A 15,817-nucleotide genomic window follows, 5' to 3' on the forward strand; every position below is an offset into this window, starting at 1 on the left:
CTTGTGAAATCTTGTGTATATAGTGTATAGGGGACAAATCACACGTGTTTATAGAAGAGAGGTGATATTTGATCATGTTATTATTACCAATTTACAGCAGCTATCTGGTATTTTAGCATGTGGGTTGAAATCAGCTCATTTGGAGTGTATGAAAATAATTTTTTGGACATGATTAAACTCAGGGAATTGTCTGTGGCTGTGACTGTGGCGTACTTCTGTAGCTGCTCTAAATGAACTTCATTTTCAAAACTGTCAAACTTCAAACACGTTATTCAGAGCTGGGAAATTAAAAAAAAAAGTTGGACTTTCTTGTTTGTCCTTGTCCGCGTGTTTGTTGCAGGATTTTACACACACACACACACATGTGCACACAAATTCCGCCTCCAATCCTGGTTGATGTTCTTTGTCCCGGTCAGACTTGCTTTTTTTTTTTTCCTGGCAAGACTGATGCCGTTCCACTGGCTAATTTGACTTCAGCCGCCCTAGCCCATGCCCATATTTATAGCTAGACAAGCAAACACATTAATAAACACTGAGCTCTTGGATAATCTGTGAAAAGTTGCTTGACCTCCGTGGCTCATTACTGACTGCGTTGAACATTGCGTTGACTTCGAACTCTGGGTATGCAAGGGATTAGGATAATTAATGTTATAGTCTCAGTGTAAGGACTATGACAAGCCTGGGCTAGTCTCTCCTAAGCTCTTGACAGCTGAATTAAAAAAAGCATGGTGCATATTTTAAATGATTCGACTCTGAATGATTGATCCATCTCCTTCGTGTCCACCATCTCTTTCTCTCCTAGACAGAACTTTAACTCCGAAAGAGTTGGAGTTTCAGCATCACTGTGATCTAACCTTGCCCCAGGCAAGACTTTGCACCTGTCCAGGCATGTATGTTTCCAGGCGTGAGAGCATATTTGTCTCTCCCTGTCTCACGCTCTCTAAAATAAGGGGTACGCTAGCAGGGGTCCCTCAAGCGTTTGCCAACTGGGAGAACACCCGGATGACAAACCTCCCCGAATCCCTGAGATACTGATCCCTCATGATATGCTACGTGGCTTTAAGGTGTTGTTTATCACAGAACACCCCTCTCCCTATACACGATCATTCTCTAGACTTTGGGAATATATCCAGCACATATGAGATTCTAAATTAAAAATCAGTCAGCTGTGACACTTGATATGTAGATGGAAAATTCCAAAGGAATAACAAAGAGCGCTTGACAGCAGCAAAAAGAAAAAAAAATCACAATTTCAGCAATTCCATCTTACATTATTGTTTGCAGGAGAAATGACAGGGGGTTTGGGTTCTTACCATGTGCTGGATCGGGTTGGCCAAACTCCAGATTGTACCTCAGGATGTAAAAATTATTCCACACATAGAGCTGATTATCGCGCGGATTATAATCCACAGCTGCAATGTATTGGTACTGGTTTGGAAAGTGGATATCAACATATTCCCCACGGTTCTGTTTGGTATTATAAATGTAATCGATCAGGCTCTTGCTGACCTCGCTTTCATTGTCTTCATAGGTGGAGCGGACGACATAAAGTACTCCGCACACCATGAAGGCATTGGAGGCTGAGCGCTTGTCATATGCCGTGTCCCAGGTCGCCTCAAAGCGCAGCGTGTAGGGGTTCAACTGACTGATTACCATCATGCCATTGTTCTGCTCCGTGGCGTAGATCACCCACAGCCCGTTCTCATCGACTGCCAGATCAATGTCTGTTTTGCCACCCCACTTGTAGGGCGACGTGTCGTGGTAGTTTGCATTATTGATGATTGCCTCACCACTTTTGATACGAGTCCGCAGGTCAAACTTCACGATGTTGCGCGTACGTTCCTTGTTGAAAAACACGGCCCCATCATAGACCACAAATCCAGTCCCATCTACCCGGTGGGGGAGCTTGTATGTGATGGTTTGTCGGGCGTTTTGGAAGTCCTCCAAGGAGGAATACTCAATGAGAGTGTCTGTCCTATAAGGAGTCCAAGGCATGAAGTAGATTTTGTCACCAGCTTGCAGTGGGTCTTTGCACCAGGCACCAGCTTGTTGTTCCGCTTCAAATACAAAGGAAGGATCACCGACAGCGTTCAGGGTCCCAGGACAAAGAAAAACTAGTAATGGAAGAAGAGTAGAATAAAAAAAAAAGGCATGGGTTAACATGTGTAATATTAGATTATATTAAACTATATGTAATGTCAATAAAATCAGTAATGTCTTCATTTTTTTAAAGGATGTCCAAGAGGAATGGGGACAAACACACATTAGAAAAGTGGCCAACACAACTAACGGCTATAGTCAATATTTACAGGCAGTGTAAGGATTGTGGTTTTGTGCATAGGAAGAAAAAAGGAACAGGAAAAGTGTTAAACATAATGTTTAAATGTATAAAGTAGAGAGAGAGAGAGAGAGAAAAAAAAAAGAAGCGTGGCCTCATAGACATTTACTGTTGGGAATAGAACATAAATGAGGGGAAACAGAACAGAAACAAAATTTAACAAAACAATTGGTCCTGTAAACAACAACTTAAGTCACGTGGCAAAAGACGGGAGAGGTTATGAGAGAGCAGGAGTCGGCAGAGTCTGCAAAGTGTTTGTGTACTTAGTTGTGTCTTGGTTTCACCACCTTTTGCTATGGTTTCTACCGGAGTGGTGCAAAATGTCACAACCGTTAAAAATTTTGGAGAAAAAAAACTTTGATTAAACACGTCTTGAGGTGTTTTGGCTGTCGTGCTGAGGCAAAAGAGGAGGCACAAAAAAATCAACAGATAAAAAAGCAGCAAGTGGTCAAGTGAGAGTCATGGGGAGAGGAGTGTGTGTATGTGAGAGAGAGAGAGAGAGAGGGAGAGAGAGAGGGAGGCTTGGAAAGCAAAGGGACAACAGGAAGCAATAGCTTGAAAAAAAGGGGGCAAGAAACACTGTTACCATGGCATGCTATGGAAAAGGGTTTGAAGCCAGGCAATATGAGGTTCTGCTGAGTAGAAGAAGCACCCAGGGAGAATGAGGAGTGGAGGCCCCTATATGGACTGCAGCCAATACACCCCGTTTATATCTTTTGGCTTACTTCCTTATGGACAGGCTTATTCTCTTGTTGCACTACTGTAGTCATCAATAACACAGTTGGGGGCTGTATAGATAATGTCTGCGATGGGTTTGTAGGGGCCACCATGGGGGAAAAAAAGGTAGTTTACAACCAGATGCCACAAAACAAGGAGCTGGGGTTTCGTGTCTGTTATTTACCTTTTTGCTCCACTTCTATTTTAAGCGTTGGAAGAGAGAATGAAAGGAGTGCAAGGGGAAAAAAGAGATTAATATGAATTATCTGTCATAACTACGGTTACATATGCAGAACACGTTATGCGACATGAGACAGAGACAGGTACGCCTGTTCAGAGAAAGGAGGCAAGGTGATAAAAAGTTGACACATACAGCCAAGAAGGTCCGGTCTAAGGGGAAAAAAAGTCATATTAGTACACCAGTGATCTGATCACAACTGTGTTCATGTCCAATTATAACAGCTTGGTTTTTAACACAGTGGTGGGTAGATTTTTTTCTTATTTTTTTAATCTAAATAATTAACGACATGCTGTCATCAGTTGCATGACTTCAGTCAGTTGAAACAGCTGACATTATTAAAGGATACCGGCTTTTTCTTTGACACACAGGGGATGTAGTCACATGGGAGTCACATGATGAATGATGCTCCTTTGATTAATAATTAAATATTGAAATGGTACAATAGGGTATAATAGAACAGTATAAGGGCCATCTTGTGGATGATATGGCAGTAAATGTGTGATATTTCACCCCGTTTTATCCAAACAAAATTGCTTTAAACATGTGTACTCTTTCAATCGATCCACCACCATGAACCAGGCTGATTCTATATTTCCATTTCTATGAAAACAACCCCTTTAACCTTTAAAATTGTCCTTGAATGGATAATGTTGAATTACTTCAATATAAAGTTAAATCTAGCTGAGGTATGGTAGGACAATAATTCAACAACAGTATATATAACCTATTTCTAACGCTTATGTATCGCACAAACACACGTTGAATTATAACACATGCATTCACTTATAACATTTTACTTTATTGTGTGAAATATATGGTGGTGGTTGTTGTTTAAAACCACAATGAACAGGTTTTGTTAAAGGGGCTATATGTAAGAAATGTTTTATTTTTAAGTCATAACATTGAATTTTATGTTAAATTTGAATAATTTGGCTTTAGTGATAACAATGATGCAGCCAGTGTATTCCCAATTTTAATTTTCATTTATAACCTGCAAACTCTGTTTATGTTTTGGTTTGATGTGTTGGTCTGTTGTACCACCCTCTTAATAATGCAGGTCATGGACACCCACATTTGCTCTAACACAGCAACCTGCAGAGTGGGTTAGACATGCTGAACATTACCAAGCCAAAGAAATCCTAAATAGCCCTTTCAAAAATGTCCTGACCAGAGTAGAAGCAACATTGTGGTCTGTTTTGGAAACCCAGTTTTGAATTAGGAGTGCAGAAACCATGTTAGCGTATATCTTACACATTTCCCCTTTAACTTACACAAAAATCAATCTTCAGCCATGCAACATTTATCATGATTAATTATGATTATCAATATTGATTGATTTGAAAGCATTTTCTGTCCATGTCCTCCAGCCCTACGGTGCGATACAGCTTGTATACGGCACACATACAGCATATCTTTTGGAATAAAAAAACACGAGTGAGTACAATAAAGATGTCATTTTACCATTCTGAACAGTGGCGATCGCTCTAAGACAGCAAGGGAAGCTCGGCTTCCTCTCAAATGTTGTCAAATATGTGCTGTGTTGTATTTACATTTCAAAATTGCACGTGACGGATGGGGGAGTGGGTGGAGGCAGATGCCGGGCTTCTGCATGATGATCGGGGGAACTGTCTGAAAGGCAGAACCAAATAGCTGGTCGGTGTGTGTGTTATTTGCTCGGCAATACAGCCCATATTCATTTGTACATAAAAAAAACAATTTTATAGTGCATTTATGTAAGAGTTTATGTAAAAATAACTGGGCCTGTAATGAGCTTCCCCTGTTTCAAAGACTAGCGACCGCCACTGATTCTAGAACCAATGTGAACGATGACAAATAATTATAGTCACCACATGATACTAATATTACTCAATCAATGTAAATTGCTATTACAGTAAATACATTATTATATACTATGAGTGTAAATGCATCTATTTCATTCCATATTTCATAACAACAAGTTTAATTTGTTGATCTTTTTTTTATATATTTATAATCTAACAAGGCACTCTGAGGGCAACTTCACTAACAATCACTACAGTCAGTGAGTCTGTTCTGTCCGTTCTGTTTAACGACAACAGACCTCAATTTTCATTTTTCCTCATAAGTGTACACAGATGCAAAGTATTCTGATTATGAGACAATATGTATCTTCACTTAGACAGAAGCCTAGGTCAGGGTATAAATTCTTTGATATTGAAGGTACATTTGGACTGATTACTAATTTAATCTCATGGTTTTCTGACTCAATAATAAATTGGGTTCTCCTTGAATTCTGCAACTCTCAAACTCCAATTAGTGCAGGATCCTAAGAGACTTTGTATTCCGACGTAGGCTTCAGTGGTAAAACGAGATTACGAAGGATCCATACACAATTCACGACATTCTGGAGAAGAAATACAAGTGTCCTGCAGCTAACTACGAAACCAAGGATGGGGAGCAAACACGTTAGCAGTTAAATTCTCAGAAGCAGATTCCACGACATAGACAAGAGGAACAAAGAAAATAGCGTTGTGTGCCTCTGGAAAGAAAAGAACACAAGATGGAAACACGATGATGTTAGTAGAAATGTAAAAAAATTGAAATAGCAATTAAAAAACATAAATCTGTCACTGGATGAAGAGAAAGAGTCACATAGCCGTGGAGGTTACCTGCAGATTTCACAGGGGGAAGGGAAGAGAGTCAGACACTTTCAATACAGAAACAATTAAAACAAAGACGGCACAATCCAACCCAGACTAACACTAAACATTCACGTTCATCATTTTAAGTCAGGATAAAATAAGGACCTAAATGTTCTATTTAAAATCAAGAAGAAGAAAAAAAACAGCCTACGAAACTGAACTTAATTACTTTTTCTGTTTATCTGTCTGTCTGTCTGTCTGTCTGTCTCCTCCACTCGGTTTCTGTAATAAGGACAAAGCCGCACCTGCACATGCACCCCCTAATTTAGCTATTCTCATTTCACCATTCCACAGCACAAACGCCCACTTGCTAAGCTGTGGGGTTTAGAGTAATGACATGCCAAAATATTTAGAGACGAAAACAACACTTGCCAACATACAGTGCGTCTGCTGCTGTATGTGGCCTGAGCAAAGCATATCTTTGCATCTGGGTGTTGTGATTCTGGGGGGTCGTGACTCAACAAAGGTCGAGAACCACTGTTCAAGGGAGTTCCTGCTTTTTCAGAACGACTCCCATTGATTAGGCTGTTATAGAATCTGTTTTCCTACATTGTTATAGGTGGATTGAATGCATCAAAAAAAAAACACACTTTTCGTGAACACGAAAACGAATGGGGAGTCAAAACTCATGCATTTACAGTATAATCACATGGACCTCAGCGTTTACTAACATTAGCATGTGATGGACAATGGACATCTTGACACGTTTTAGGGCCACTGGACCTGTTCTACTTTATACAAATGTAGAAAAGGGATGAGACTTTTCCTTTTTTTTCCTCATTTCAAATAGCCTACACAGAACAGGCTTATTAATAAAGGAACATCTTGTTTTTGTATGTTGCCTGATTGAAGCAGATACTAGAGCCAATTCTGAGGGTGACTCAGTGCTAGGTAAAGGCGAAATTTACATCCTTGGCTGGAACATGAAGGTGATGTTGCTAATGAGGGCATTCGTGGCAGGAACCAAAATTACGAAGCCAAAACGGTGAAAATGGTGGAAATGTATTCAACTTGTAGGAAAGGTCTCTGCGCGGAAGTAAAAAGACAACGGAATAAATCGATGAAATAACAAATTATATTATGTCGGTGACAGAAAAAAGGCAGCTGTCATCATGTCATTATGCTTGTATTTCATGGGACAGACAGACTTCGAGGTGCAGTGGTAATGACTCAAAATGAGGTCACTGTCTGAGGTCCCATCGTTGATCAGCTTAATGGGGACTTAATACTTTTTCTTGCAAATCAAGATTCTCAAGGCTTGTGTCCCAGCAAATCCAGGGATCCTAAGCTCCTGATCCAATGCAATGTCTTTAATCAACAAATCTTGGCGTTTGGCATATGATCTACTCGTGAAAAGTAGAAAAGTCCTGCTGTACTGGTTTGATCTAGTGTGGAAATCTGAGTGGATTTTATCTTGGCATCAGAGGAGACAGGGGATTGTTGGGGAAACAAAACATGGCTTTTAAACGACAGTTTTACATAGTTTACAACAGGGTTTGAGTGGGGGAATGCTGGACTGGGCTTGTGTGGACTACATTAGACTGGGAGAACACTAAGCACTTACCAGGGCAGTTGCGATAGGATACATTCTGTGTTCTTGGTCCTACTCTGGTTGGGCATGGACCTTGAGAAGCAAAAAGACGGGGCTACAGACATGCATTTTTGAAACTGCTCAAGAGAGTAGTGAGGACCTGTTTGGAATTGCTTTTGTGAGACAGACTTTGCCAGACGTGGGAGTCCTTGGGCAGCCGTTTACTGTTCACCACACTATGGCAGTCCTGTCTGTCTCATTGATGCAACATGGAGGCAAAAGGTAATCAGAACAGGGCACGGTGAACATGAGTGAACCTTGAGGCTAATCCTGCTCTTAAGGTTTGAGGTAACACAGCAAGACACAGAATCGATAAGTCACTTAACATAAGGCATTATGAAAACGGAGGGGAAAAAGGTGCAAAAACATTCTTTGACATGTAAGGTAGAGGCTACGGGATTTGGCTTCGCTTGATGAGCTGGCTCATTATTACAGGTTCTCAAAGCCTTGGAGAGGTTAACCTTTAAAATGTAATGAGGTTCACCATCTAATGATGTCCACTAATATGTTCTGATTTAACACTTAGGGGCAACAGTGTGGACAGGTATACTGGTAATGAGCAGTGTAGCAGTGATATGTCAAACACAAAAAGTTCTGAGGAATTAAGGTACATTATTTATACATGGACTTAATGGTTTTTTGGCTTCTTTTTTTTTTTTTTTAGCAGATTTGACATATGAAACATATCTGAAGACATCAGTGTACAAGAGATTCTTTTTAATACCTGCAAGTGCTGCCAAATGCTTAAATCTAGCCATCATTCCCACTCTAATTATTTCAGTTCCACCTGATTAGTGACTCTCACAAGTCATCTTATCTTTGTCATTAATCAGTTTCTAAAGGTTACATGGGGGAATTTCCCTCACAAATTGCAAATGAACACGGCAGCTTAAAGGACAACGGGGAATTCGAACGCAAAGGGCAACCTAAAGATTGTTTGGAGGCTGAATGGCAATGAATATTTTAGCATCCATGAAGAAGACAAAATGTTAACACTATCTCTTTAGATGAATTATTACCTTGTTGACTTACAAGAGGAGTCATTCTGCTCTGTTACATAATGAAACATCTGTTAACATATTTCAACACCTGTTGTATGGATGTACTATTCACTAAGCCATCAAGGTGAGCTGTGTTTTCTCCTGATGGATGTCTCCGTACAAGACTTGAGTAATGAACCACTAACTTGCCATCATGGAGAGTTAGCATTACTTTCTCTGCCCTCCCTATATTCTGCAGCCTCACACTCGGAATGCTTGATCCGTAAGAAATATGGTGAGCACATCAATAATAAAGGCGGTGCAGAAAAGAACCACAGGGTTTTTACAGGTCATATTTCACGAAATGTTCATGGTTTGACACAGATGGAAGAAGAGACAGAGGAAAATGGTGCCGGAAGGTGTTGCAAACGGAGAAAGCTCACTGTCTGGACAAGGCAGAGGAGAGAAATTGGACAAGATATGATGTGACACAAGAGATAGAGGGCACAAGAGGAGAGACACTGAGAATGTGATGTGTGGGAGAGGAAAAGGGGGGTAAAGTTCTCAACTCACGACAGAAGGGTCGTACTTACTGTAGGGCACACACTCATACTGGACCTCCAGGTATTTGTAAGTCCCTGGGCAGGGATCGGGGAAGACGTCTGAACCTGTGATCACAATGCACTGGGTCCGATTGTTACATCTGTCAGGGACAAATAAACAGGAAGAAACACGTTTAATAACCAATAACTGTTTTCTGAAGTAAATTCAATTGCAACACTGCTAGAAATGTCAAAAACATTGTGTGCATGTGGAGTAAAGATGTTTCAATAATGCAAACACAAATGTTCTTAACTCATGTTCAGATGGTGAAATATTCATATTCACCAACAAAGGAGTTTGCATGCTCTTAACTCTTTCGGCAATAAAGTCGGGGGCCAAGTGAACCACTTATAATTCAGCTCTTGCCTTTTGAATCTTTGCAGCTACAGTACACGTGCAGTGTTAAACTTCTTCAAAACTATTTCCAAGAGCTCAAATCATTTGCATGATTGTCTACAGCTAAATGGAAGAATCCAAAAGGTTACATAGCCTTTCCGTCCCCTCTGCCCTTTTCCAGTAACTGTTCCGACAGGGTTTTGAATTCGATCTGAATCAATCTTTAAAAATGAAATTGTGCATTCCTTTTTTTTTTTACCCTTACGGCAGTGCCTTGCAGAAGTGTCTGACGTTAATTCTGCTTCATGCCTTTAACATCTGGAGAGCAGACGTTCTCATTGAGCCTGTGGTCTGCTCTGAGACCCGGGGAATTGCAGGTGACCACCCTTTTGCTGTACTGAAATCATGATAATGACATCAATAGCCCGAGAAAGCCGCATGTGCTACCGAGGGGACTTAAAATTCTATTGGCAATGTAAGGCGCCAGATCAATACCGCTGTTCTGCTGATTTAGCAGGGACCACAGATGATATTTGTTTCTTCTTATCATAGGCCTTTGCACCCATTTACAGCAAATCATTGGAAACTGTATTACTGGTTGCACTGCATTGTGCTCTGGGTTTTTGTCTTTGCTTTGGGCTGCAGAGGTAATAACTGCCCTGTGAAACAGTACGGAGTTGGTTACCGTTGAGGTGGAGACCATTGATCAGACGCACGTGGGCTACAAATGTGTACTCATTAGGTTTCAGATTGAAAACAACCACCATTTAGCATACCATAAAATAAGAAATTGTGGTTTACAGCAGTAAAGTATTATCCAGCAAATGAAACAAGTTATTCCTCTGTTCATATGAAACAGTATGTATTATTGAATTTAGAATAATAACAGTAAAAAAAGAAAAACATTGTTACTCTCGCTGGCCATTTCACTGCAGTCTGCCTGTATGCCATTCAAAAGTTTGCTCATTTATTTTTTAAAACACAAATGACAGAGAACATTTTCATCATGAGAGGGGGAATATTTCGGTCATGTATCGTATCACATAGTCATAATAACACTTTATGACTCAGTATGTGTCTGTGTTTAGCGAAGGTCTCACTGGTCGTTTCACTGTATTAATGACCCTCGCCCGCGATAACAGATGAGAAAATCAGCATGTTATATTTGTTTTTATGGAAATGAATGACCGCCTTGGAATTAAGACATGCACGTCATGCTGGGCCCATAATACCCCGCTTGTTTTTGCGGGCAATATTTCATGACTCTGCAGTATTTTACATATATTATATGGTCACTTTGATGATCCCGTCCCATTTTGTCACACATTAGCATGTAATGCAGGGGGCAAAAATAAATTGCAGCGCTTTATCTAACAGATCCCAATGAGCGCAGGAAATGAACGCCGTGGTTTATGCTCGGCATATGAAACAGAATGATATTGAGAATAAAATTCATGACACTAATGAGACGTATACCTGCCATCTTTTCCCAGTCAAATCCATTACACAACAGAACATAAGCACTGGGGGGGGATATTCTCATATTTCTTTTTGAAACAATGTTGACATAGCTGTTGATAGCTCTTTCTGATATATTGCCCTAATTTTAGAGCTGGGATTGCATGACTCTTACTCTGTCTGATCTGTGAAATCACGGGCATCTCCTGAGACAAACTGACAAAGCCCCAATGACACTATGTATAAACCCAGCCCTCAGATTGAGAGAGTGCATGTAATTGAAATTCCTCACATAAAAAAAAAAAAGTTCAACATTTGGGCCTATACCCAGACGCAGGTTTCAAAGTGCACTCTAATTAAATACATGTAAAATACGATATTCCTGACTTGCTTTTGATAGTCTGAGGCTATATAGTAATTAATTATGTACATAATGAATGTTAAGTTAACCGAAAATGTTCCACAGTTTTCTCAAGAGTGAAACTTCCAGTTTCTATAAATACCTTGGCTGCTCAACAGGATTATACCGAGGCAAAAATAGTACCCTAAAAATTAATTTTATCCTGCACCGCAAGAGAAAATGAGCCAACTGTTGAAGGGCTTAACATGACACACATTTAACCCAAAATCGCTTCAGCCCGGGACATTATCTAACTGCTGATATTTCAGATCATGTCGAGGGAAACTTCTCATCACACTGTACGCGCTATGGTGTCTGCGTGATTTATAAGACGTATTCATGTTTATATTGATTTAAAAAAATAAATAAATAAATATCTTAAAGTGGTTCAAAATGAAGTGCTGTCTAAAAGAAAAGCAGAGCTGTATCATCAATTGTTTTCGGTATATAAGGTTTATTTGACTTGTAAGTTGTGTTTTAGTGTACTATCAAGTGTAGTTTTAGCAAGTTTTATCATATTTTATCGTACTGATTATGTCTTGTAATGTAGTTTAGCTTGCAGTTGTTATGTATGCACATTTATATTTCAATGTGTTATGTCATTTTAACATGAAGTTCTGTGTTTTAGTGTAGTTTTAACGTATTTGTCCCTATTTAAATAAAATTCTATTCTATTCTGAATAAGTACAGGACAAAGCTACGTTCTGCTTTAATCAGCCTGTTAATCAGACTGAAGTATTCCAAACGTAATCCCATCACATCTCTGACCATTTGGGACAGGCAGACATGAGCACAATTGGAGTGTCATAAATGCTGCAAATCCTTCCGAAATGAGCACTCCCTCCTGAGAGATTGTGCGAGAAGAAGCCAACAAGGTGCAACTGATAGCTTTCCCTGACGCCATGTATCTAAATGCAATTTAACCTTTTCTGCTGTCATCTCAAAGCACGTCTGATGAATAATTGGACAAGAGAGTAGTGTGCTAAACATATAATAAATTGCCTTAAGTAAGAGAAATGCAGCACTATATATTTCCACTAAGACGAGGCGGTGAAATGCTTCATTTGCAGTTGGTCTAAAGAACCATAAACAACTGTAATTCAAAACTGCTTAGCCAATCCATTTCTCAGGAAAAATAAAAGTCATTTCAATCAATGACACCATATGTGCTGTGGTTTGTAACGCAGCTTTGCCCAGAAACACGACAACACCTGAAAATGAAAGCTTTATTTATGTTCTATTTACACCATTTTAACTATAAAATGTCCTATTCAGTACACATAGTTGGTGCCACTACATTTAACATCAGAAGAATATGGAAAGGCGCGCGAATACAACTCTGAGGCCGTTCATTCAAGTGCTGTCAATGATTTTGTTCTCTTAAATCCATGAAACACGTGCCGCTCATATGACATAACACAATGACCGCCTATCCTTCACTGTTTAAAGCCTAAGTAGTCACTTGGAATTCACAGTATGAAAATCCAGCGACAGCATTGAGAGCCATCGCTGTGTAACTGGAGGAGAAAAGGCGACATGAGTGAGGGGAGCACATTACAGAAAAAGGCACAATCCACTTCCTGGTGCTCCCAGTTTGAATTTCAATCAAATTAGCATCTCTTAAACTCAAAGTGACCCGTCTAGCTCCATTTCATCTGAAATGCTGATGAGGTTCATGGCACAATTATCAAGGCAGACATCTCTCTCAAGAGGCAAGGCTGTTGATAGCAGACAGGCCACTGAAAAATTAAATAATTTCCAGGGCCAAAGAATGGCACCGGAAAAAAAAAGGACATGAAACACACATGCCCCACACACACATCACATGTATGTTCCCTTCAACATTACTATGCTTAGAGTATTTTCTAAGGGGGGCTCCAACAGTGTTTCAGGAAATAGGTTGTTAGGAATTAACCATTAGCATCCTGCTTTCAACTCGAGGTCTGACCCAATATCCGGCTACGGCATCCCAGAAACTTGTAATTACTGTCATATGCTTGTGTTTATGCAATATTTGGTGGTGGTGGTGGGGGTCCAGTCTATTACAGAGTCAGTACGACTGCTGTCTGACTCATATCCGTCGATCAACAGCAATGTATTATTAAACCAGCAAAGGTGTATCATCATGCCGCTGAATTACGTAATAAAAAAAATTTAAAAGAAAGCAAGAAGGCAGTGGTGTCACATTCATGCAAAAAGCTAAAAAAAAAAACTAAAGTAAAACAAGATAAGTCACAGGGTCAGCCTTCAGATATGAATCAAACTTTTTATTTTATTTGATTCAATGTTGCAAACAGGGCCAGGTAATAATGAAAAAACAATTCTATATTACAATATAAATACAACAAATATTTCATAGATATCAATATCATTTCATTTATCAAACAGATTCCATCACACTTTACCCATCACATTTAATCACTATAATTACGATATCAACTGATTTGAACCCTTTTCCGATTGTGATTTTTTGAGACAGTTGAATTTGATTTCAGCTGATTCACGTGACTCTTTTTTTCAGATTCATACATATATATTATGAATATGTATATGATAACATTAGTGATCTGGCTTATCAATATGATAATATGACATTGATTTGCAACATTGCCCACAATAGTCTAATAGTTAATGAAGTAATAGCAATCAAAAGTATGTCATAACCTGACGGCATATGTCTGTATCTACTGTTTATCTGCCTTGTTGTTATTATTATTCATGTCAGTAAACCGATCAAAATCAATTTCCCCCATAGTCTAATGAGTAAAAAAAAAAGTTTTTGTTGACATAAAATTTATTGCATGAGTGTTACTTGTTGGCATTAGTAGATGTTTGTTTAATGATGTGCACTAATGACTGTTCAGACACTTTTTAATTTAGCACATCATCGCAGATAAAGTCTTGAGTAGAGAGCAGTTTCATGGCTCATGAACTTGTGTACACCCCTCTGCAACGCCCGAGTTGAATCTGGATCTTTATGAAATCTTAATCTGTTGTGCTTTAAATAAACACTGACACTGTATGTCCAGAGAGAAAGAACAAGGCAGTGTGCTGTCAGGCGGCAACAATGGAGCTCCTCGGAGAGCCCAGCAAGCAGTCCTGTCACTGATATAAATAGTGTAGGCAACGTTATTTGGTCTCGAAGACTGCGTCAAATGTGTCGACAAAAACCTGGAAAATACAGCTGATGAATTTTAACATTTCAAGTCAGCTGCAAACAACACTTTTTAAGAAATAAAATATCGATTTAATCATTCAAAAATATGTTTGAAAAACACACTTGGTTTTTTTGTTGGCGATTCTGACCAAGGTGCCTAACAGCGACTAACAGCAACGGACAGCCACTCCATGCCCGTGACTACTTCCTGTCCATTGGGCTGTCGCTCCAAAACTCAGCAGCCAATCAGCAGGCAGCTTCCTAAGGTCCGCCCATTGTCAGAATTGCAAACAAAACACCTCAGAGAAGCTCAGAGAACAAATGTATTTTCCAACAATAAAAAACAAGATTTTTGAACGATTAAATCGATATAAAAAGTGTTGTTTGCTTCGTGAAAAGTGTTGAAAATATTGAATCTAATTGCATATTACATCCCCAATCTACAGGTTCAAGCTCCTGAGGTCCATATTTAATTAACAATTACTAAGAACAACTCACCGCAGTCCAGCTCACGTCTGTCCTGAAATGCCACAGATGAATTTTACAGCCTCTGACAAAGAGCACCGCGACATTGATCATTCTTGAAAATGAGACGCTCCTCGGAAAAGCCATGAGCGACAGGGCCCAGCCATGTTAGGTTACAACAATCAATGACATTGTCATTGAATACTTACAATGAAGCTCATTAGTCAGCGGGCAATCGATATATTTGGGACACGGGTTCATATTGTATATCTGTATATGTACGATTTTTGAAAGGTATTCGTCATGATGCGACCGTGTCATCTTTGCTACTCCTCAAGCTCCTGTGATTAGGACTAGGGGTTACAATTAAATCAATTAAAGGCTAAGAACCAGATGGTTGGTGCACGACCCGACGGTGTCACAAGTAGTATTTAAATATATCGAAAGTGCAGTTTTAATCTCATAGATATTACAGCGCTTGCAATTGTACTAATTATCATCAGAGAAGATGAGGAAATGAAATTATTAAAACTAAAAATCCTGAGCCGAAGAACATGAAAAATCAACTCACTGACTATTATTATCAACAAATTAATTCTTTCAAACTGTACTGCCATGCAGTTCTCACATCTGCTGGAGAGAGGTGTCCACATGAAAAATTCCTGTACAGATTATCACCCACTTGAGTCGACTAATTGCTTGCAGCTGAATGTTCTAATTGAGCCACAACAGTCCTAAGGCTATTTTCATAAAATCATTGTGCTCATGAATATAATATGCCAGCCAGATATAAAAACAACTTGAAGTGCCAACAGGATCTATCAAAACTCGGTGAAGCCTCGATGTAATT

The 15,817-nt window shown here is 39.4% G+C and overlaps 1 protein-coding gene across 28 annotated transcripts in view; it reads right to left on the reverse strand.

The window, feature by feature from the left end:
• adgrl2a (adhesion G protein-coupled receptor L2a) overlaps positions 1-15,817 on the reverse strand; it is an 88,311-nt gene that overhangs the window by 31,997 nt on the left and 40,497 nt on the right. For 15 of the 28 annotated variants that reach the window (XM_044044100.1, XM_044044087.1, XM_044044099.1 and 12 more), the window contains exons 4-7: positions 9,142-9,251; positions 7,542-7,601; positions 3,240-3,254; positions 1,314-2,114 (exon numbers count right to left, since the gene is read on the reverse strand). In XM_044044100.1, the coding sequence (XP_043900035.1) occupies positions 1,314-2,114; positions 3,240-3,254; positions 7,542-7,601; positions 9,142-9,251 (986 nt within the window). The remainder of the gene's footprint in view (positions 1-1,313; positions 2,115-3,239; positions 3,255-7,541; positions 7,602-9,141; positions 9,252-15,817) is intronic. The other 13 variants (XM_044044103.1, XM_044044112.1, XM_044044098.1 and 10 more) reach the window with 2 other exon arrangements.

Source organism: Solea senegalensis, linkage group LG14 (assembly GCF_019176455.1).
Source record: "Solea senegalensis isolate Sse05_10M linkage group LG14, IFAPA_SoseM_1, whole genome shotgun sequence".
Taxonomy (NCBI): domain Eukaryota; kingdom Metazoa; phylum Chordata; class Actinopteri; order Pleuronectiformes; family Soleidae; genus Solea; species Solea senegalensis.